The sequence below is a fragment of the Zootoca vivipara genome, chromosome 3, assembly GCF_965207765.1.
Source record: "Zootoca vivipara chromosome 3, rZooViv2.hap1.1, whole genome shotgun sequence".
Taxonomy (NCBI): Eukaryota; Metazoa; Chordata; class Lepidosauria; order Squamata; family Lacertidae; genus Zootoca; species Zootoca vivipara.
This window is the reverse complement of record NC_142586.1, coordinates 54046127-54071364: the sequence shown is the minus strand read 5'-3', so window position 1 is coordinate 54071364 and position 25238 is coordinate 54046127. Positions and strand designations below refer to the sequence as shown.

The 25238-nt window shown below is 41.2% G+C and overlaps 1 protein-coding gene across 2 annotated transcripts in view; it reads right to left on the bottom strand.

Annotated features, from left to right (window-relative positions):
• RNF217 (ring finger protein 217) overlaps positions 1-25238 on the bottom strand; it is a 48269-nt gene that overhangs the window by 12626 nt on the left and 10405 nt on the right. The window contains exons 2-4 of one of the 2 annotated variants that reach the window (XM_035110589.3): positions 18953-19186; positions 9785-9949; positions 2497-2698 (exon numbers count right to left, since the gene is read on the bottom strand). In XM_035110589.3, coding sequence (XP_034966480.3) covers positions 2497-2698; positions 9785-9949; positions 18953-19186 — 601 coding nt within the window. The remainder of the gene's footprint in view (positions 1-2496; positions 2699-9784; positions 9950-18952; positions 19187-25238) is intronic. The other variant, XM_088666104.1, reaches the window with a different exon arrangement.

The following is a 25238-nucleotide window of genomic DNA, read 5'->3' as shown; positions in this document are numbered from 1 at the left end:
AGAAACCAACCGAACTAACTGCCTCTCTATTTCCAACTGTCTTCCCAACTGTCTAAACCTCTGGCTAAGCCTTTTAAAAGCAGGGAGGCTCCACCTCTATTGGTGGCTCCACCTCTATTTCTATTGGTCTACCTATTAACACTTTCTCTCCCCCTGTACAGACATTTCCAAAAGAACGGGCAAATGCCACAAGGATTTATTTTTTGAAAAATTTGTTTATCTGATATGTTAATATAATTAAACATTCTATACTTTTCCACATATTTTTCCATAACTGTGTTTTTGGTTGAGGACTTAATTTGTGCCAGGATGGAGTCTGTTTTCAGTACTAGAACTATGTAAAGAAAGGTATTTTAGAACTTGTGCAGAGAGCATTGCCAACAGAAGAGAGTTAAGGAACGGGGTTAGCAGGACAGATGGCAGCCATCTGCAACTTTTAGGAACTAAGCACAAGTCCCTGAGCATATGCAGGAAACTCTTCACATATCACAAAGTAATCCTAACCAATCCACATAATTCTGCAAATTGGTGGGAGGTTTTGCTTATTTTGAAAATCACTTTCTAAATATTTAGACAAATATTGGCTCAAAAACAATGACACAGCCTTATCCAGATAAGAAATGCAGTCAAGAGATACAAGAAGTCACAAAGCTCAAAGGGTGGAAAGCTAGCTAGCTAGTGATTCCATTTAGATTAGGCACAATTCGAATTTGAGAAACAATATAGAGATTTCCCCACTCAATAACTAAACTATGTAGTTACAGGTAGGTAGCCGTGTTGGTCTGAGTCGAAACAAAATAAAAAAATTCCTTCAGTAGCACCTTAAAGACCAACTAAGTTTATATTTTGGTATGAGCTTTCGGGTGCATGCACACTTCATCAGATACCTGATGGGAAGTGTGCATGCACACGAAAACTCATACCAAAATAAAAACTTAGTTGGTCTTTAAGGTGCTACTGAAGGAATTTTTTGAAACTATGTAGTGCTCACGGTGATCTTAACAAAGCATGCTCAGTTCTGATGTTTCTTTTTTGGTGTAATATACTTGCACAGAAAAAGCAGATCCAAAACAGACTTGATTGCAGTTATTAGTAAAGCACATTCCCTTGAAATCATCCCATGCACACTGCCTATTATGTATGAACACACTATATCAAATCAGTCCATTAGCATGTAGGCTGCTAATGCTACACATACTGCAATCGACACAAGATAGTATCACCAAGGTAACTATCTGTAAACAAACAATAAAAATGGCAAAAGAAGTTTGTTCCCCAAATAGGTTTTATCTTAAACAACTGCAAACACAGTAAATAAAGAGTTCACTTGTACGTAATATATGAGTGGTTCAGGGCTCATTTCTTCTCTTTCCAAAATAGATTTTATCTGAACAATTGCAAATGCAGTAATAAATAGTCCACTTGTGCTATATCAGTGGTTCAGTGCTCGGGCATCATTCCGGTAATCTGACATTTCGTCGCTAAAGAGGTTAGTCATCGAGCTTTGTAGTAAGTAATAAACGATTTAAAGCAGGGGTATATCTGTCCCCATCTGCATTTTTCCATCGGGAGGAGCATAGAAAGAGGATGATGTCCTTCAGTTTGTTAAACCTCCTGCTACACATAAGCAGGCCAACTCAATGTAATAGTCTACTTCAATAATAATGGACACCTGGTTTGCTCCCATTTGCTCTGAATTAAATAAAAATAAAATAGAAAAATTCCTTCCAGTAGCACCTTAGAGACCAACTAAGTTTGTCATTGGTATGAGCTTTTGTGTGCATGCACACTTCTTCAGATTCACTGAAACAGAAGTCACCAGACCCTTATATATAGTGAGAGGGTGGGGGAGGGTATTACTCAGAAGGGTGGTGGGAATGGGTGATTGGCTGATAGGTGTGGTAAACCTGTTGACGACTGTTAAGGACTGCAGTTGGTCTTACAGGAAAAAGCAAGGGGTGAGATGGCTAAAAATAGCTTTATCATGTATAATGACTTCTGTTTCAGTGTATCTGAAGAAGTGTGCATGCACACGAAAGCTCATACCAATGACAAACTTAGTTGGTCTGTAAGGTGCTACTGGAATGAATTTTTCTATTTTATTTTTATTTTGTTTCGATGGCAGACCAACACCTACCTACCTATAACTTGCTCTGAGTCTTTGAAGCAAATTCTAGATACAAAGTACAAATCATCATTACACAATTGACTGTGTGTGCTCTAGGTACAGAAAATTATGAAGTTTGTGAACAACAAATACAATTTGGTATGTAATTTTCACTGTTACGGATTTCTCATGCTGTCTGCCACAATATACAATATTGTTTTCTATTTTTCTGTTTTGTTTTCTTCAACAACTCAATTTCATCCCAAGAAGCTACACCACTCACTAGACTTCATTTGTTACATGTTTATTTTTTTAAAAAAGGATTTCTTGCTGGTTTAGCCATATGTGTTCATCGAACATTTCTTTGCAAAGTGTCATCATCCACTCACCACAGACAGAGCCTCTCACTAATCTCCTTAAATGTGGTCGCTCGGGGAGGTAGCGGTATTTGCATCCAAATATACTGAGGTTTGATGTATGATCTCCAAAGAAACGGAGCTGGCGGTATCTCTCCCCGCAGCGGTAACAGAAATTAGTGTTGCACTGTGAGCAAGTCATATGGTCACACCCTTCTGTTCTCTGGATATGGATCTTTACAGGCAAAATAGAAAAGAAGAAGAGAAAAGGTTATTTCTTAAAAAAATTAAACAAGTTGGTTCTTAGTCAATTCAATTGTCTTACAAAGAATCATACAAGGTGGATCTCTGAAAAAAAGTTTACTGACTTATTGTTAACGGACTTAGTAGAACCTCTTCAAATTGCAAAACAGCCTGATTTTCAGAAACTGTGACTGTGGCATTTAGGAAGCTTCAGTAATCTGCTTTTAATACAGAAACAAATACAATAATTTAAAAGAAACTAAATAACTTGAGACTACTCTTGGTACTGTTAATGTTTGCTTCCATAACTTAAGAGTTGTTGGGATTCTTCAGCAGTTCTATTATTTCCCAGACAAACCCTACCCAAGTGAACAGGGTAGCTGCACCATTTTTCAAGAGAGGGACACAGCTCACTGGAGAACCTGGTTCAGTCCAAAGGTTCTCCAATTAAGATCTCGTAGCAGATCTGCTAGCATGTGCCTACTTCCTTGGAGAGCCACTGCCAGTATGAGTAGACAATACTGCTCAGGATGGATCATTGGCTCAGTAGAAGTAATCTCTCTGTGTTTATTTTTGTATAACACCATTGATTTATTTTACAACATAACAATAGCAACAAAAAGACAATCTCTGCCCTAAATTTGAACTTAATGGAGATGTGAGGACAGACAGAGACAATAGAAGAGGAATGTGTGTGAATTTTGCAGGGGGTTAGATATTATGAGTAAGAAACTGATGAGACTTCACATTGGCAGGATCTGGTTTGAGGCTGCAGGAATTAAGGGTACATTTTACAAATTCACTGTTTGTATACTGCAGTCTTATGCATTGCTGTTCAAAATTAAGTCCCTTCAAGTTCAGTAGGATCTACTCTCTGATAAGTGTAGGATTGCAGCAGAAAAGGAGTAGCATTCTATAGCTTTAATTCCCTTCATGTTCATGAACCTACTTTAAGACCCATATACATTTGCATTCATCAATACATTTCCATCATACATTATATACTGCCTTTAAAATTCTATTCCATCATTCAACAGCATCAACAGAAGCCCATGGAATTTCTCTCAAAACCTTTTCATTGCATCTTCAGCTCATATTACTGCATTTTTATTGTAGTGTTATCCAGTACTTAAAAACAATTCTCTCAATAAGTTTGAGAATACTGCAATACATTACTGTATTTTTTTATAAAAAACTCTTACTTTATACTTCTTGTCTTATGCCCTGTGATCCATTTATTTATATATGACATGCCTTCTCTCTACCTGCAAGCATTTGTTCTGTTGCAAATGCATTAATAAATAGTCCATTTATTAGGGCACTAGTAGTGCTGTCACAATGGCAAGCAGAGGGTACTATAAGAATTACATATGAGTTTTCCTTTCCACCAGTTCTTTGTCACCTGGATGTTTTCTTAGCCCCAAGAGTCACCATGACTCTTGGCTCACCTCCACAATAGTTTCACCAAAGATATCACATCATGCATAAGACTGAATACATGAAATTTAAAGCTGCAAATATTAAAATATATAATCTTGATCTATTTAAAAATGTGTATTATGCATTTCCATAAAGTTGAAGGCAGTATATAGCAACTCAAAACGTAATCTACCTTTTATATTTAACATTTTTCTGTATTACATGTGTGTCTTCCTAGTTTTTTTTTAACCTAGTGGTTATTCATCAAATTCCATGTGTATCTCTAGTTCATATGCAGAAACTCTCAAGACTTTCCAGTATTCTGTGCATTTTTTTTTACTTTAATGAGTAGGTCAAAAATCTGAAGCATGTATTTTTTTTAATTTAAAAAATCGCAATCAATGTAACATGCACTATGGCAGGTTGTTTTACTTGTGATGACTGGAAATGCTGAAAGCTAATGGAAGAACTCTTCATCTTTTCTGGAGTGCTTTCTGTCTTGTTTTGGTCCCCATGTGGTACAAAGCCCAGCATCTTGCTGAAACTAAGCAAGTTTGGGCCTGGTCTGTCCTTGAAAGGCACTTTCTAGCCCATTTAGAAAATTGAGTAGTATATTCAATATTAAGATTAATATAATGAGGACAAGATTTACAGTTTGTATTAACAAACTAGATAATCGTCTAGCATAAATCTTCCTGAACTTCCTTTGCCTCCCATTTAATATCCCACAATTCAGAAGTACGAAGTCAGGCCCTGAGAGGGGGGGAAACAGCACAAAGGTTGCCTGGCAAATAAAAAAATATGTTCCCTTGATATTATACAAGCACTAGGCAAGTAGTTAGCTAAGTAAATAGAAGTGGTATAGTAATTTAGGACAGCTGTTCCCGAAAAGGGATTTATCATCTCTCATCTTCGGGAATCACAATAGCCTTGAAGATTTGCATACTCACAGTAAACACAAGGAATGTACATGAAAGCAATGCTGCAAAACCAAAACATCAGTTTCATATCAGAACAAAGTGTTCCAAAACATAACCTACTTCCTTTTTGAACAGTGAGAATGCAGTTTTGTGAAAACAAGCAGAACCAGTTGGTAGAAATATTTACCATTCCTCGCTACCCTATCATTTTACAAACCTTAGTGTACAAGTCTGATATAAATTCATGTACTGCACATAAAGCCTATTTATTTAATACAATTTACAGTGTTGTTATATAAAATATTCCTCATTCCTCCAGAGGGGTTCTGGACTCCATTCAAAGAGACTATCAACAGCCGTTTGACTCCTTTGCTTGCTTCTTCAGAGTGCTGATAAATCAGGTGCTCTCCATTTTAGTGCTATTATTTGATTAAACAGATATGTAAATCTATTCTCTCAATTAGCTGCTCCAAATACTATTCACATAGCCACTACCTTTTCAAAATTATCTACCCTAACATTAACAATATTAATTTAATAAACCTCTTAGCTTCAGGGATTTCCACAAATTCCTCAAAACAAACTAGAAGTGGAGCAATAAATCTACTAGCACATTTGCAAAGCTACGCAGGGAGTGGTATGAGTATTAACTCATTTCATTTATTTATGTAAAGTATCCAGAAACAAAAATGTGGAGTGGTTGATCAGCATGAAAATAATACAATTGTTTCAGTTGACTAGTTCTGAAACATAGTTAATGAGATGCAACACAATTCCTCTTGTGGAAATAGGGCCTGATCCTGCTTTCTTTCCCATGCAGCCTCTGCACCTGCTCTTTGGGGTTGGAGGGTCCTCTGGAGAAGACTGGGGCAAACAGGGGGCTGCAGAGCAGAGGAGATGAAGGGAGGATTCCTACTACATCTGCTGGCATGATGTTGGATCTCATCCAAAGAGAATTTGACAGCAAAGTAGATAAAGATGTGATCAAACAAAAATGGTCAATTGACCATTATTGACTAGCACTTTGAAAGTCCTCAGTGCACATTTTTCTCAGGCTTGCTATCAAGCGCTCTTAATCAGATATTTGCCACAAGATTTTAAACACGAGAAATGAACTGGAAAATGTCTCACTGTAAACCATTATTCTTTTTCTGTGCAAGTTGTCACAACTTTACTATTTACTAAGTGGCAGGGGAAAAAATTAAGTTGTAAAAACAACATGCAGGCATCAGCACATGAAAGAGATTTGTGAACACTGATATGAAAAAGGTACTTCACAATCTTTGCAGGCTATCCTTTTAGAGAAATACAATAATACTGTTTCAGCTGTTATGTCACATCATTTGCCATAATGCCACTGCTGAGCTATGCAACCTCTCTAATAGGAATCACATAGTACAAAGCAAGAGTTAATGCTGGAGCATTAACATAAAACAAAAGTTGGCATTTGTCCACAGCAGCTGTCATTCCTTTCTATGCGTATTCCACATTGTCCCTATAGCTTCATCTACCACAGAATCAGAACTGCAGTTTACAAAAGACTTACAAAAGACTTACAGGGCTTACAAAAGACAACTTCTAGATATCATCCTGCCCCATACCTTCAAGGGACATGCTAATTTGGTCTTTTTGCTTTCTCCTATATATAGACAATTCAGCCAAGTAAGGGCAAGGAGTTAGAAGAAATCCGTATTACTTAAAAACATGCGCACCAAGAGAAACAAAAAAAACCAAACCCCAAACCAGTTACATCCTGTATGACTGTAATGACTAAGAGAAAGGCTTTATCAATCTTACACACCATGCATGCCATCAAAAGTGTAGCATTCCCCTCTGGCAGGCATGTTAAGCTTTTCTCCAAACTTTAAAGCTGAAGAGATGTGTGGGAATCAAACTGGCAGTGATCCCTGACCCTTCCCCAACTCCAAGCTTGGGATGAAGGCTGCGGTCACAACCATTCAGCACCAGCTGAAGCCCATAGTAACACAAGGCAGCCCTGCTGGATCAGACTAAAGGCCTAGTTGTTCAATATTTGGTTCTCACACTGGCCAGCTAGATGCCTATGGAAAAACTACGAACAGGACACAGGTCTAACTGTACTCTAGGCTGTGCTCCCCAATAACTGGAACACAGAGACATATTGCCTCCAATACCCAAGGTAATATAACCATCATGAGTAGTAGCCACTGATAGCCTTTTTATTGTCTTGCCCTCTTTTAAAGTGGCCTGAATGGTTGGACATCACTACATCCTGTGGTAATGAATTCTGTAGTTGCTGCTTGAAGAAGTACTTCCTTTTGTGTATCCTATCATTCACCTTCCTTGGATGAGCCATTTTGAAAAACAAAACAAAACACTATTAACTATTATTGCTTAAGGTAAAATGATAGATGTTTAGAGTTAAGAGTTGTACTATGATTAAATACTTCAGCCTGAAATGAAACATGAGGTAAAGTTTTATCTGACCAAGCCTGGCTTAAACCTCTGCAAAGACTATGGCATATGAGGCCTGGCAGCTAACAAAAACCTTGGTTACATTTGCTAAGGGTAGGTGCATATTTGGCAGTTAGCAGAACTAGAAGTAATTGGTATCTATACTGATCAGGAGCATTAGAATGGTAATCTGAGGGTCACTCTAAAAACATACTCAATAGAAGGGAGTATCTGTGACCACAAGAAGAGCAAAACACCAGCCAAAGAACTATCAAGAGGGTCAGTTGGAGCTCAAATCAGGCAGAAAAGAGCCTGAGAAAGGAAGAGCAAACTAAAGAATGCATGGAGAGCAGGCAGAGAAGAATCAATGTCGAAGGGGAAAAGGCTAAGCCTGAGAGGAAGATTCATAACCTCAAGAAACTCTTGAAGGAGAAGTAACAGAAGACAGCAGCTGGTGATAGACAGTTTGAGAAGTTTTGTGCTTAAGGAATGTGAAAGACTTCAGCAAGCAACTGGGAACCTAAAGCCACAGTGGTGTTCCTGGCCCATAAATAAATCATTATTGCAGCTGAAAATCCATCAAGTCAATAAGTAGAAGAGTGAGGGCTGGATCTGTGTGAAGACTTCAATCCAAAAAACAACACTTTTAAATGACAGAGATAACTAGACCCTGGATTTAATCAGGGATTTATTTTGACAAAAGTGAATCCTGAATTTCTTAGTAACAATATCAACAATATCAACTTTATGGCAGAAATAACATTCATAGTTGTAACCTCACATTATATTGTGATGTTTAAATTAATCCCATTTGTACACATATTAATTCCTATAATAAATGTTATTACAGTCATACCTCGGTTTAAGTACGCTCCGTTTTGTGTACTTTCAGTTTAAGTGCTCAGTGGACCCGTCTGGAACGGATTAATCCACTTTCCATTACTTTCAATGGGAAAGTTCACTTCAGGTTAAGTACGCTTCAGGTTAAGTACAGACTTCCAGAACCAATTGTGTACTTAAACCAAGGTACCACTGTATGTTACTTTTAAAGTGTTGTCTCAATTGTAGGTCAATCTCCCACCTGCGCTATATCGAACAGGCTACTATGAAAGAAAGATACAAACTTTATTGATTTCATATTTTTAAGGTACTGTATATATATTGACATTATATATTAGACCAGGTTTGATGTTAGAGATGGGATTTAAGAGTCTACTCACAACACTCCAGGCAGGGCCGGCCCTACGGCCAGGCTGGGTGGCACAGGGCACCACGGCGCTGGCCCGCCCGCCGCTCTTCTGTGCAGCAGCGCCCTCGGCAGTAGCGCTGCACGCTGAGCCCGCCCAACCATTGCGCAGCAGTGCCCTCGGCAGCCGAGCTGCGCCTGCCTGCCCGCCGCGCTGCGAAACGGGGCGAGGGGGGGCGCTGGAGGGATCCATCGCACCACGGCGCCAGAGGTGCTTAAGACGGCCCTGACTCCAGGTTTCAGTGTTATATAGAAGAGAGAGATTTCACCCTTTCTCCACACTGCATGTGACGCACCTCTATCATGTCTCCCCTTACTTACATGCCTACCCCTTGACTCATTAAAAAGCCTCACTCATTGTAATCTTTTCTCAAAGAAGAGCTGTTCCTTGATCACTTTGGTTGTCCTTTCCTGCACCTTTTGCAGCTGAAAAATATTCTCTTTCTTTCTTTCTTTGGTGCAGTGACCAGAACTGTACCACAAATGTATTATTTATACTGGCAGTTTTATTTTTAATTCATTTCCTAATAATCCAAATAACAGCTTCACACCAGGTTGACATTTTCATTGAGCTATCCGACCACATCCCCAGGATCCCTTTCCAGGTCAGTCATTGCCAGGTTAAACCGCATCAGCATCTTGTTCACTTGTTCCTTTTCTCCAACTCTGCACTATTAGTTCCTTGTGCAGAATGGTGCAACAGCCCCCCCCCCCCAAATCTTGCTTCTTGTGAAAGTGCCATGCCATAAATATCAAACACATTCATTAACTTGTATTGAAAGGCTTGAGTTCTTTCCTTATTTTTCTGTAGACCAGCAATGTTAAGCACTTCGAAACTCAGCAGTTCAGCTAGCACAAACATAAATAGGGTGACAGATAAGCACTTTTGTAAAAGAGCAGCAATGTCAGCAAATGACAGGGATCAAGTTATTCTGAATCTAACAGAACTGATGACACTTAACTTGATGAGCATGAATTTCACTAAGGCATCTCAGTTTGGAAAACTTCACAGAATATTCGAGCAGCAAACAGGAACGTAACTTAGTATGCGCTCTCTTACCTTGCACTTTGGACACTTCTGAGCATTTCTTTGCCCATGTTCAATTTCATTGGCCCAGTGACGTAACAGCTTGTCTCCCTTTTTATACTCTTTGCAGTTGACACCTTCGTGCCAGGGAGAGTGGCACTTAAAACACCACACCAATTGGCAGGTTGGGCACTGTATCTGTATAAACAAGAGCACAAAACAATAAAATAGTTTTGAAGATTGCCCAATAAATGTGATTAGGAAGCCACAGTTCAGATTGCACGAGCATTTCCCCAAAATAACCTATGGCAGATGACTAAGTAATGGGGGATGGCAAAGAATGCTGCACTAATGGCTTTGATAATTTTGCAGCTTCTTAGCCAAACCAGCAGTGCATTTATTATTATTATTATTATTATTATTATTATGAAATGCAGCATGAGAGGCCTCAACTGTTGGCAAACAGTTTGCTGGTTACTGAACTTGTGGACACGCCAGTCTGCACAAAAGGTTTTGAAACTAGGGTGTGGGCACTGCATGCTAATTTTCCTATACGTATGGATGGTTCAGCCCCCCCTCCCCAAATAATCCTGCTACATCACTTTTACTTTCTTTGAAATGTCTCTAAACAACAGTAAGGCAACTGTAAGGCACTTAGGCTCAGGAAAGCTGGCCAAATACAAACATAAGATGGAAGATGTGTTTAACTAACAGTGCCACATTAAAAAAAGAACAAAAACTAAAATCCCCAGCTGCTTATTGGGAAGGCCAGCATTTTCAACATTCCTTACACTGGGCATTATCATGCAAGCCCCTTTATGAAGCTCTGTATTTAATATTAAGGGCAATAACAAGACATTGCAGATTCTCCCTACCTCATGAAAGGAAAAATAATCATTTTCAAGGCTCCATCCTGAAACAGGAGCCTTGTAGTTCTGTTGAGGCTTCATGGATGGAGAGAAGAGTTTTAGGAGCAGCGAAAAAAAAGGAGGAACTTTTTTTCCACCTGAATAAGGCCTTCCCGTGCTGTGCTATATGGCACTATATTGCACATTAAAAGCTGTAAAATGGGGAAAGGGACACTATTGAGATTTAGCTCTATTTCTCCATAATATCTGAATTGGGAGAAGCTGTACTGCTCCTGGACTAGAGCCTGGATGCAGTATTGGCCTAAATGAGGGGAAACGAACTGAGCTTGAATCTTGTCAAAACAGAGGCTCTGTGGGTGAGTGGTTCTCATGTCTGGGAAACTGAATGATTGCCTACTGTAGATGTGGTTGTGCCCCCCTGAAGGAGCAGCTATGCCAACTGGGGTGTTCCTGGATCTAGCTTTGTCACTGAAGATCCAAGTGGCTTTTAGTAGTTAGGATCACCTTTCACCGGCTTTGGCTGCTACAACAGCTGTGACTGTTCCTGGGTCAGAATAGCATGAGCCCAGAACTCCCAAGCATTTGTAACCTGAAGACTGAATTACTTCAACACACTCTTATCTGGGGCTTCCCTTGCACTTGGTCCGGAAACTCCAGGTAGTGCAGAATGCTACAACGTGATTGCTAATAGGAGCACAAGTCTGTCGGCATTACATCTGTGCTCAAAAATGTGCACTGGCTGCTGATTCAATACTGGGCAAAGCACAACCTGTTACTATTGGTATATAAAGTTCTTAATGACTTAGGATCAGTTTGCTTATGGAACTACCTCACCCTGTATGTGCCTATTCAACTACCTCGGTCTGTGGAGCTTGCATTCTTGTAAGTGCTACACAGTATTTGTTGAACATTTGCAAGGAATCGTTCCTTTAGCGTAACTCCTTGCCTATTGATATCAGGTAAGACGTCTTCACAACACTGTTTTAGACACTGTTTCTGTTTTGAGTGTACTTATCAAGACACATGGTTTACAGTAGTTACATTTGTTGCAAATGTTTCATTGACATTTATGTATGTTTTCACATTATATTTATGCATATTTGTTTTTTAACCGATTTGTGCATTTTAGTCTACTTTTAAATATAACTGTATACCACTAGGAGAACTTTTTTATATATAGCAAATAGTTTATACATTTCCAGAACAGAAATAAATAAATAAGAAAGAAAGAAAGATTAGATTATTTGGATGACTGAAGTTTATTTGCCAACCTCTAATAAGTATTATAAAAGTACTGAATATATCGTATTCCATACATCTCCTTCCCACTAATATTATTTATTTACCGGTAATTTTTTCCATTTCTCATCTACAGGATATACTTCCTACAAAAATTCAGTGGCAGAGTTCAAGAAAAGAAGGAATATGAGCTTCCATTGTACATCATTTACCAAGTACAATGAGAAAGTTCTCCCTGCCCTTCTATATTGACTTTTCCTCTGATGAAAGAGAATCCCACAGAGTTAATAGCAGAGCCTGTCTGCTGGATACTTCAGTAGGCATCTTTGGTGTTCTATTTCTAAAAGCATGCAATCACACCAAGCCTTCACTTCATCTGTCACCTGCCTTCGTGCTATAGGTTGCAAAAAGGCAGAAATGTACAAAGATAGAATACAAATGAGAAATGAAAATGAAACAAACTTCTGGGCTAGGCAGAGACTGAATACATCCGCGCCCCCCCAAAAAATCTGCCTGCCCAATAAATTCCCACAATACAAGTCCATTTTTAGTTTGTGCAGTATAATAAAATATGGAAGGTGATTGTTGTTTAGACTCCCACTGTTGTTCTGCTGGTTTTATATATGGCAGGTAAATGGTACATGTAGCCCTCCAGCATGACCAATGGCCAGGGATGATGGGCACATGTCCTACACTCCTGCTGTCTGGGGACTTTTTGTCTTCTAGTTGCTACCAGCCGCTCTTGTGTACTGTGGGACAAAGGGGGTTTCACTTGAGTTATGACTAAGAAAAATGCTCACCATAGTAAATGCAAGGAATTCTCCAAGGCAAAAGTGGATCAAAAGCAAGCCAGGACATTTACAACTTCTGAATCTTATTTTAGAAATAAATATGAACAATGATCTTACTACAGCAGACATTTTTTCTAACTTTCTCATCACACCTCATCACAGCTTACCAGGGGACATGGGAGTCACAAAAAGCATGAAATTCGGATTGTGGACGGAGAGCCATTTGAAAAAGCATTATCTCGATTCTGACACAGCACCTCCACTGTCTCCCAAAGGGTACAGATAGTGCATACATTATTTAATGTTACAATTATATTTATATATAACAAAAAAGAAAAAGAAAACCATAACATACATCCTACCTAAAGACAGTTGCCTAGTTCAGACTTCATAAAACAGTCCTCTGAAAGATGGTTTCAAGGCTCAGGTACATAATGTGGCTCCATGTGCTCCCTCTGCCACTTTTGTTTGAGTGTTCTGTTCTCTACTTCCTGGTTTTCTTAAAACACAGTTCGTCATAATGTCCAAATTGGGAAACTCTAGCCTGTAAATGTATATGTCATGACAATCTGTGGCTAGAGAAAGTCAGGATATAGAGAAGGGAACCGTAAGCTGGGAGGGGGAGGAGAAAGCACACAAACCTTTGGCACACTTCCAAGTTCCTAAATTTAATTAGCTCTCCAGGTTTGAGGGAAGACCTGCTACTTTATATTTAATTACTTTATTCAGATCCCCCTTTTCAGTTTGCACAGCAGTCTCCAGATAATAAATTACAGTAATAAAGCACAAAGATAGACAGAACATGAAACAATTATAAAACACAGCAACCTTAAAAGCAGTCTTTTGAAATGGCACAAAATTGTCATAAAATGCCTCCAGGAGTCAGAAAATGTATGCAACACCCCCATGAGAAATGGAAAGAGAGCAAGAGAGCTCCCTGGGGAGAAAATTCCACAGCTGTACTGTCTGTCTCTCATTAGAAGTCCAGTCCCTGGCAAACACCCAATCAAATATTTGTAAATGATAGGCCTATAATTTTTAAAGCTATAAATAGTTCTAACACAGCAATTGACTTCATTAATATCCACACAGAGATATGAACCCAAGACCTACACACAACCTGCAAGGTTAGGCGGCAATGTTTCCTACCAGTCACATGTGAAAGCTCCAGACACACAGGCACATTGCTGCTATGCAAGATCTGGCAGGGCTAAGTACACTCCATTTCTAGTTGATCAAGCATTCTAGGTATTTATTCTACGTGCAGGTGTGCACAGGATGCAGATTCTGACTTTTAAGATTATGTATGCCATCTCCAGTCCATGCTTGAAAGGGTGGAGTGTAAGTCATATAAATCAATGGAAAGAAGGACTCTCACGTTGTTTCTGGTTTAAACCATTCAAAAGTAAAGAAAGGGCAGGATACAGGCTTAGTTATGTTTTCCATTGAAATCAACTGGAGTTAAAATCAACGGGACACACGTTAAACAGTGCTAACCTAAGTCACATTGGTATCAATGGCTCTGCTCTAATCATGATCAAATCTGGGTTCAACCCATGGAAGATAGCAGCAATAAACACTGGAATGCATTTAGATACCTTTAAGCTATCCAGTTATATAATGCACTTTAAATCTTATTACACCAGTCCCGAATCTCGCATTACGCTGCTCCTTACATTGACATAACTTAATGGAACAAGTAAATCAGCAGAATGTAATTTGAAAAAGGGACCAGGAGCAAAAATTCAAAAGGAGTTAGATTAGAATCACTGTCAATCACCAAATCAATATGGATTGACTGCCAGAGCGGTCCCTATTTATCTACTTGCACTTTGGTGTGCTTTCAAATTGTTAGGTGGGCAGGACCTGGACAATTAAGGTTGGACAGTTAAGTCCAGTCAAAAGCGACTATGGGGTTGCGGCGCTCATCTCGCTTTCAGGCTGAGGGAGCCGGTGTTTGTTCACAGACAGCTTTCTGGGTCATGTGGCCAGCATGACTAAATCACTTATGGCATGACAGAACACTGTGACAAGTGCCAGAGTGCACGGAAGCATCATTTACCTTCCCGCCACAGCAGTACCTATTTATCTACTTGCACTGGCATGCTTTCAAACTACTAGACTGACAGGAGCTGGGACAGAGCAACGGGAGCTCACTCACTGGTATTTAAACCGCCGACCTTCTGATCAGTAAGCCCAAGAGACTCAGCAGTTTAGACCACAGCGCCACCCGCTAAAAGCATTTGCTAGGGTTTTACATGCAAATAAAAACATTCCATACTGTAATTGGAAAACCTTGGCAAAGAGCTTACACATTTTTTTCTTAGCTTTATGGTACTTGTGGCACAAAGATTTTCTTACAAATTGCTTTCAAAGCCAAGCATTCTGCAACATTTACTCACATTGTTCATGTAAAACTCACCTACATACCAATAATCTGAACAGGATTTATGCAAATATTACCCTTGCCCAAGATTCTACACCAGTGGTTCCCAAACTTTCCTACTTACAGACCACTTGAAAATAGCTGTCAACTTTCGGATTTGTAAATGAGGGATCAGCAGCTTCACCTGTCCCAGGGACAGTCTACGGCAGGCAAAGGCAACCTTGGCTCTCCTGATGTTTTGGAACTGCAACTCCCATGATCCCTGACAAATGGCCCTGTTAGCTAGGGATCATGGGAGCTGTAGTTCCAAAACATCTGGAGAGCCAAGGTTGCCTATGCCCATAGCTGCCAAGTTATCCCTTTTTTAAAGGGATTTTCCCTTATGCTGAATAGGCTTCCTCGCGAGAAAAGGGAAAACTTGGCAGCTATGCCTATGCCTGATCTACGGTATATCTAACAATCCAGGATAGCAGCAGGAAACGGCGCTGGAATAAGGGAATTTCCAGCAAAAAAGGGAAGGTTGACAGCTGAGGCTTGGAATAAGGGAGTTTCCCGCAAAAAAGGGAGGGTTGACAGCTATGAAAATGGCTGAGGGTCTTTGTGGACCACTTAATAGTTTTTCTACCTGTTGTAGCCATTGTAATACACTTTGGTAGGTGCAGTATGGTTTTTAATTGCATTTTAATTGCTTCTTGCATTTCTTATATATTATATTATATTATATTTTATTATATTACAATTGGAATTCATAGCAATAAAAATACAATCGAAAATCAATATTTTATTTAATGTGATGGATGTGCCATCTCCCACCTTCAAACACAAATTGACAGACATGCCACAGACCACTTAATGAAGCCCACCAACCACTGATGGTCTACGGACCACAATTTGAACTCAGCTATACAGCTGCAAATAATAAAAAAATGTCCAATAGCACCTTAAAGGTAAAGGGACCCCTGACTGTTAGGTCCAGTCGCGGACGACTCGGGGGTTGCGGCGCTCATCTCTCTTTATTGGCCGAGGGAGCCGGCGTACAGCTTCCGGGTCATGTGGCCAGCATGACTAAGCCACTTCTGGTGAACCAGAGCAGTGCACGGAAACGCTGTATACCTTCCTGCCAGAGCGGTACCTATTTATCTACTCACACTTTGGCATGCTTTCGAACTGCACACAAAAGCTTATACCCAGAAGAAACTTAGTTGGTCTCTAAGGCGCTACTGGACTTTTTGTTTGGTTGGTTGGTTGGTTGTTTCAACTGTGTCAGACCAACACGGCTACCTACCTGAAGCTGCAAAAACAAAACAAAAAAAAACACATTTTAAATGTGCTGTAAACTGCAATATAAATATGTGACTAGTTGGTGACAGTGAGCTATGCCAAATTCAATTAATTTTTCAAAACTTTTTTTAAAAAGCATTTCACAACATTTTTTATATGTGTGTATATTCCACCTGTGAGAACCGCTGCTCTACACCAATGTCTAGATATTAATGGGAGAAAGATGGGAATACAGACTATCTATGTAAACAGTAATAATAGGTAATATTCCATTGTGGAATATTACCTCGTACACCCCAGGTAGTGTGGTTGCTGACCTTGAGCCAGACATCTTGGAGAGTGAAGTCAAATGGGCCTTAGAAAGCACTGCTAATAACAAAGCCAGTGGAAGTGATGATATTCCAGCTGAACTATTAAAAATTTTAAAAGATGATGCTGTTAAGGTGCTACACCCAATATGCCAGCAAGTTTGGAAAACTCAGCAATGGCCAGAGGATTGGAGAAGATCAGTCTACATCCCAATTCCAAAGAAGGGCAGTGCCAAAGAATGCTCCAACTACCGCACAATTGCGCTCATTTCACACGCTAGCAAGGTTATGCTTAAAATTCTACAAGGCAGGCTTAGGCAGTATGTGGACCGAGAACTCCCAGAAGTGCAAGCTGGATTTCGAAAGGGCAGAGGAACCAGAGACCAAATAGCAAACATGCGCTGGATTATGGAGAAAGCTAGAGAGTTCCAGAAAAACGTCTACTTCTGCTTCATTGACTATGCAAAAGCCTTTGACTGTGTCGACCACAGCAAACTATGGCAAGTTCTTAAAGAAATGGGAGTGCCTGATCACCTCATCTGTCTCCTGAGAAATCTCTATGTGGGACAAGAAGCTACAGTTAGAACTGGATATGGAACAACTGATTGGTTCAAAATTGGGAAAGGAGTACGACAAGGTTGTATATTGTCTCCCTGCTTATTTAACTTATATGCAGAATTCATCATGCGAAAGGCTGGACTAGATGAATCCCAAGCAGGAATTAAGATTGCCGGAAGAAATATCAACAACCTCAGATATGCAGATGACACAACCTTGATGGCAGAAAGTGAGGAGGAATTAAAGAACCTTTTAATGAGGGTGAAAGAGGAGAGCGCAAAATATGGTCTGAAGCTCAACATCAAAAAAACCAAGATCATGGCCACTGGTCCCATCACCTCCTGGCAAATAGAAGGGGAAGAAATGGAGGCAGTGAGAGATTTTACTTTCTTGGGCTCCTTGATCACTGCAGATGGTGACAGCAGTCACGAAATTAAAAGACGCCTGCTTCTTGGGAGAAAAGCAATGACAAACCTAGACAGCATCTTAAAAAGCAGAGACATCACCTTGCCGACAAAGGTCCGTATAGTTAAAGCTACGGTTTTCCCAGTAGTGATGTATGGAAGTGAGAGCTGGACCATAAAGAAGGCTGATCGCCGAAGAATTGATGCTTTTGAATTATGGTGCTGGAGGAGACTCTTGAGAGTCCCATGGACTGCAAGAAGATCAAACCTATCCATTCTTAAGGAAATCAGCCCTGAGTGCTCCCTGGAAGGACAGATCGTGAAGCTGAGGCTCCAATACTTTGGCCACCTCATGAGAAGAGAAGAATCCTTGGAAAAGACCCTGATGTTGGGAAAGATTGAGGGCACTAGGAGAAGGGGACGACAGAGGACAAGATGGTTGGACAGTGTTCTCGAAGCTACGAACATGAGTTTGACCAAACTACGGGAGGCAGTGCACGACAGGAGTGCCTGGCGTGCTATGGTCCATGGGGTCACGAAGAGTCGGACACGACTAAACGACTAAACAACAACAACATTCCATTGTGGAACCTGCATAATAGACCTTCACTTGCACGAATGGGGCTTATCCTTCCTGTGCCCCCAAATCTTCTCTGAAGGCGCCATGAAACCCTCTGGAAAAGATGAGGGCCTAGGGAACTACAGCAAGTAGTAGATGAATGGTAAGACCTCTTGTGTTCATTGGCATGACAATACAACTGACTTTTGGTCAGTCTACAAAATAGTTTTACAAGTCTTGAACACTATATTTACCCAGACAGGCCCCCCTCATTACAAACTTATTTCAGTACTCCTATTTAATTACTGAGAATCAGAGCACATAAGAGAAGGTGGCCCACAATTAAGAGTCAATCAACAAGTGCTTGGCCTTAAAAAATAATAATTTCTAAGTTAGCTTCCACTGCAGATATCAAACGGCATAGCTAAAACCTACAGAAAGCTCAACCATGGATACATGCAACTTAATACTTACTTCAAAGTATGGTGGTATTCACCTAATGTTTAGTGGAATGTAGGAACTGCCAGACTTCATGAAATATTTCAGGCTGCATGGTTAATTCAAAATAAACAACAATGTGGTACAATAAAGAAAGGAACTAATAAGTTAACTGGCCAGCTACTCTGGAAAGCTGACATTAATTAGCTAATAAGGTGTATGAAACCTATAGATTTGTATTCTAAAAGCACATCTTACATTAGGTTCCAGTAAGAGAAGAAAGCCCTTTTAATGCCCACCATATCCTGGCCTACTTTTGCAGCTCACAGCTGTGCCATCTAATCCATAGCTTTGGTGAGCATGCTCACTTTGTACTTGTTCTCCATTTTGGGAGGGGTTGGAATGTGGCCTCTCCTCCTGAAGGTTGTAAAGTGCTTGCATTGAGGGCATGGCTTGGTGCTCGAGCCAATACGGCCAAGTTCCAGGAAGTACTTGTATTTGATGATGTCATCGTGTGGCAAGTTGTAGAGGACAGTTGTTTCATCCAGGTGTTCACTACACTCCGTTATGGGACATTGGATGTCTGCTTGCCCCACCTGCACCTGCAAATAAACACAAGAGCTGTGATCAAACAGGTGTGGGCACACAAATAATAACTGGACACCCAATTCCACACCAAGTTCCAATACTTAACTTGTAAATATATAACAAAAATGAATATAGCATGGCTTTTCACTTAACTGCACACAATGCAGTTGTGAAATTACTTTTTTTAACTTTTACAGGAAATATGTAAGCCCAAATAACAAACTATTTTTTTATTTTGAAGAAACTGATCTTCTTATAATTAATCTGTTTTCAAGGGATTTTAAGTTAATACTGGTTCAGAGCAAATGTTCTCTCATCAATGCATACCAGCATTTTCAACCTATAACAGCACATCTTCAGAAACACCTTTCAGGTTATCAGCTGATTAAGATCCAAGAGAAGGAAACCTCTCTGTAGTTCAAGCGCTTTATCTTAAATGAGCTCAGAATGAACTTTTTAGCTCCCCATGTCCCCTAATTCTTAATCATACACAGCTTCAAAATATATAAAATCTAGAGTTTGATGCAATTTTCTTTTCTTTGGTGCTGTGTGGTGGATCAGCAACTTAGCATTTCTCATTTGGCACAATCAGTAATAGTAATTTCCATAGCCTAAAATGCCTCTTAGCAGTGCAACTGTGATTCTGTACTGCATCAGAACATCAAAGATACACCCCTGATACTGCTTGTTATGCTGCAGTTATACTGAACGAAGTTGGCTAATCTTCCAACCTCTGTACATGCAAATCTTACTCTAACTGTAGTAGAATGAAGGCACAATGTGCATGAAGGCAAAAGCATCTTATGAAAAACTGGTCATATACAAGTTGTTTAAACACAGGAATTTAATTTCTGAAATGTGTACCTAAAATTAAACACAGCTTTAGCACCTGTGTGACTGGAAATTCTCCAAAAAGCAACCATTCATCCAACCACTTCAAGCAACTGCAGATTGCTTGGCAAGCACAATATTTTAATCCTAAATGTTTATGCCAAGGGAAATTGTCTTCTACAGCCAATACTTAACACAGGGACAGTCCCTCTTGCTAGTACTGCAATTTCCCTTTCAGTTGTCTTTCCATTTTGATGACACATTTCCACAACAACATTTGCTTCCCAGGACTTACTTCCAAGTTCTTTCCACCCATAATCCAACTATTCAGTCAGTCAGTAACTTCGGAAAAGAGCCAACAACTAGTGGGACATAATAAGACAACCAAATACAAAACCATGCCAAATTCAAGCTGCATTATACGAAGGAACATTCCTTTACAGTTATGGCTTGAATTCAGTGCAATTTGAAGCTTTTCCTGTCTCATGCCTGACGTCATATGGATGGACAGGATATTCCAACACAAAAGAATAACATATGAAACATGGATCTCTGGTTAAATCTGGGGAGTCTGTATGGAGATGTTGGAAGACTAACATGTTAAGGAAAAAAGGAGACGACAGTGGGGGATAGCAACAGGGGAAAATAGCATAATAACTTAGGATGATTTAACATTCATGTGTATTAGATGGGCACAACCATAAATTAAATGAAAATACTATTTACACCAACGGACGTGGGTGGCACTGTGGGTTAAGCCACAGAGTCTAGGGCTTGCCGATCAGAAGGTTGGCGGTTCGAATCCCCATGACGGGGTCAGCTCCCGTTGCTCGGTCCCTGCTCCTGCCAACGTAGCAGTTCAAAAGCATGTCAAAGTCCAAGTAGATAAATAGGTACTACTCCGGTGGGAAGGTAAACGGCGTTTCCATGTGCTGCCCTGGTTTGCCAGAAGCGGCTTAGTCATGCTGGCCACATGACCTGGAAGCTGTACGCCGGCTCCCTCGGCCAATAAAGCGAGATGAGCGCTGCAACCTCAGAGTCGTTCGCAACTGGACCTAATGGTCAGGGGTCCCTTTACCTTTTTACTATTTACACCACAGGCTTTCCCCCTAGCTAGCATGAAATCATATGGTAGAAATTAAAGTGACTATGAAGCAATGACAGGACCTTGACCCTCGTGGTCAGATGAGCTCTACCAGTTTTTCTCTTGTGGTGCCTATCTATTGTTCTACCAGCTGATATTCACTAGACCCTCTTTATTATTTTAGGAGACCAGCAAAAACTTTACCCTATTAATTTTAGTGTGTCTACTCTGAGTGAAATTGAGTTGGCTACTTCCTTGATTAGTTAAGAAGGCCTCTGGCTGAGCATCTTTGTTTGATCTGAAAGCTTTTGAGGTTTTTGTTATTGCTGTCACTAGTTGCTACTGTTGTTAACATCGGCAAGCTAATATGATGGTTTTTATTATAGCTTTAAGCTTTTCTTGATTTGTCAGCACCATGAGAAAGATAGAATATATAAATGGACGGTATATAAAGATATACTATATATACATAAAAACTAAGACCCTTAATGTGTAGCTGTTTGTGGAAGACTGCTACCAGAAGAAAAAATGAAAACATAGGAGCACAGGATTCTAACTTTTACAGAGTCAGGCTATTGGCCCATCTAGATCAGTATTGCCGACATAGACTGGTAATGGCTCACCAGGATTTTGGGATGGCTTGTGTTATGTACTGAGCTGAATCCTAGAACAATAGGATTCAGATTCAGCGGGAGCTACCCAATCCAACTCCAGGTGGAAGTGAATCCGCAACCTGATTGGCCTGCTGGAGCAGCCAATCAGGCGGCTGGCAGAAGTGAATCTGCTACCTGATTGGCCTGTAGGAGCAGCCAATCAGGCTGCAGGCAAAAGTCAATCCACAATATAATTGGCCCACAGGTGTAGCCCTGAAGTAGCCAATCACGCAAGGCCCATTGTGTAAATAATGTATATAAGCAGATGGTTTTGGGAAAAGAGCCATTCGTCTTCTCTTCTCCTCCTTGATGACTATGAGCTGAATAAAGAGCATGAAATTCACTCTTGACTCCGAGTATATTTCACTGGCGACGAGGGTGGGATCCTGCTGAGCTGACCGCCACCACGCACTGCACCGCAGCACCGCCACCTGCTGCACCGCTGCACATTCTTCATAGTGGTGGATTCCTACACCAAATGGCTGGAGGTCGCACTGGTACCATCCACTTCTACGGCGGCAGCCATCCGGGTACTACGTAAGCTGTTTGCGACCCACGGGCTCCCTGACACCCTCGTCTCGGACAATGGAACCGCATTCACGTCAGAGGAGTTCCAGACCTTCACAGCGCAGAACGCCATCCGCCACATCCGCTCAGCACCATTCCACCCTGCCACCAATGGCCAAGCGGAGCGCATGGTGCGGACCACCAAGGACAGCCTCCGCCGCATGACACAAGGGGACTGGGAATACCGCCTTGCCGCATTTCTTCTAGCACAGCACAGCACCCCAAGCACAACGACGGGCCGGAGCCCAGCTGAATTACTAATGGGCCGGCGCCTTGCAACTAGACTGGACCGACTTCACCCCGACAGAGCTCAGGATGAGGTAGTGGTGGGGAAAGGCAGGAACCCCCGGACATTTGTGGCCCAGGACCCAGTGTATGCAAAGAATTTTGGGGCAGGCCCAGCATGGGTACCCGCCACAGTCACCAAGGTGACCGGTCCCGTGTCGTACGAGGTACTAACGGAAGGGGGGCAATGTTGGCGCCGCCACTGCGACCAGATACGGCGACGATTCCCAGGAGGAACCCGGGAGGAGAGCGGGACAGAGGGGTCCCAAGGGGACAGCAGGGCAGTGAGGCCTGTAGAGCGAGAGGGGTGGGCAGAGGAAGCAGAAGCAGTAGGCACAGAGGGGCGCCCTGAGGCTGGAAGGACACCGGAACCAGAGTCACAACCTAGTGGTTCAGTGGCGCCAGACCAGACAGCCCCGGCACAGCCAGCAGCCTCGGAACACGAGCCAGAACCAGAACCCCTGACCAAGGAACACCCCAGGCCACAACGCACACGGAGGCGGCCAGCAGACCTTGGGGACTACGAATGCAACTTCCCGGGCAGGACTGGAACTTAGAGGGGAGGGGTGTTATGTACTGAGCTGAATCCTAGAACAATAGGATTCAGATTCAGCGGGAGCTACCCAATCCAACTCCAGGTGGAAGTGAATCCGCAACCTGATTGGCCTGCTGGAGCAGCCAATCAGGCGGCTGGCAGAAGTGAATCTGCTACCTGATTGGCCTGTAGGAGCAGCCAATCAGGCTGCAGGCAAAAGTCAATCCACAATATAATTGGCCCACAGGTGTAGCCCTGAAGTAGCCAATCACGCAAGGCCCATTGTGTAAATAATGTATATAAGCAGATGGTTTTGGGAAAAGAGCCATTCGTCTTCTCTTCTCCTCCTTGATGACTATGAGCTGAATAAAGAGCATGAAATTCACTCTTGACTCCGAGTATATTTCAGCTTGCCTCCCAGTCCTACCTGGAGATGACAGGGATTGAACCTAGAACCTTCTGAATGCAAAGCAGATGCTATACCACTGAGCTATTGCCCTTCCCCAAAAGGAAAAGGGGTGAACTCCTTTCATCAAACTACTTTCATAGGGAAATCAGACACAGTTTTCTGTGGAAGGAGTTCTCTCTCTAGTGAGGTAGGAATGCCAACACCAAGGTAAAGAAACCCATATCCATAGTCATCTGTTGAGACTCCTGCATTGCTGGGAGTTGGATGAGATAACCCTCAGGTCTCCTTCCAAATCTACAATTCTATGATTCCACCTAAATCCTCATACTTGTCGAAACCCCTTGTCACTACACAGTACCTTCCTTCCTGGAAAGTTTCTAAGGTAACTTTGCTCCCTAGTTCTGAAATGAACATGATAGCTAACAGCATGGAAGCAGACAAGATGATGCAATACTATTCCAGGATACTGTACATCCTTGGGCTATTTCATTGGTTGTGCATGTAGCAAGAAAACCCCAGCAAGTTAGATTTCTATTAACAGTATCCTTGAAAACGTACACATTGCAAACACCACCTAGATGTGACTAAGGCATATGGAATAGTATTCGGATCTACTCTCTACAGGAACAAGTGAAGTTAGTGCACCAGACTGAGCTTGGAAAAACAATCCTGAATCCAGTAAAGTCCCAAGCTGTGAGTCTGGATTAAAAAACAAACAAACCCCACACAGTTCTAAAACAGCACTTATGCCTTCTTTGGTTTAAGTAATTGCCCAAGAACGTGTAAAAAATAAGAGGTGTGGGGGAGAAAATAAAATCCAGACTAGATGTTCAATTTTTTGTTATTGGAAAAACAATGTACTCTATAGGCACATAAAACCATATTGCTAAGTGCACTCTTTACACAATGATATTTTAGGCATCTGTTCGTATACACAGAGGCAACTAATTCTTGACAACTTGAGATGACATTCCGAAGTGCTGTCTGGAGAGGCTGATAAGATTATTTGTTTTCCATCCCCAGTCACATGGATTCTAGACCTGAAGATTTCTGGGTAAGCAAGCAATTCCTCCAGATGTTCAATTGGAAAACAGTTCTTTCTGAATGCCGAAACAATGTATCTGATGTTGGAGAAATGTTTCCTGCGGTTTGGTTCTTCTGGTAAATAGAATTTGTCTGTGTTCATTGACATTTCCTAGGCCACTAGTAGGCTGACACATATGAACATTACAAAACATTCTGTTGATGGAATTGTTGGAATGCTGTACCATCCAGGAAAGAAAAGCTGTTGTCTTAAAATAATATCTGTGTCCTCCACACAGTTTTTCTTTCCAACGCCTGCCTGAGATGAAAGATATATATCACATCCTGCAAAGGCATGGAGGAAGAGAAGCACGCCAGCCATATCGGCTGGAAGGGGTGAATGTACAAAGAGGATAGGCAGATATTAAATCAGGGCTGGGCAACTTCTGGTACTCAGCTGGCATGGCCAATGGTCAGGGACTATGAGAGTTATAGACCAGCAAAACCTGGAACGCCACAGGTTCCCCAACCCTGTACTAAAGTATCTCCCAGCTAAACACAGCTAAAACACAATCGGTTCAGTTTACTAACAACTTCCTTGTGGTCATCAGTCAATCTGTAGGAAAAACCTTACATCAGATTCCTCATACAATGAGAAAGAGATGGAGAGTAGGAATTA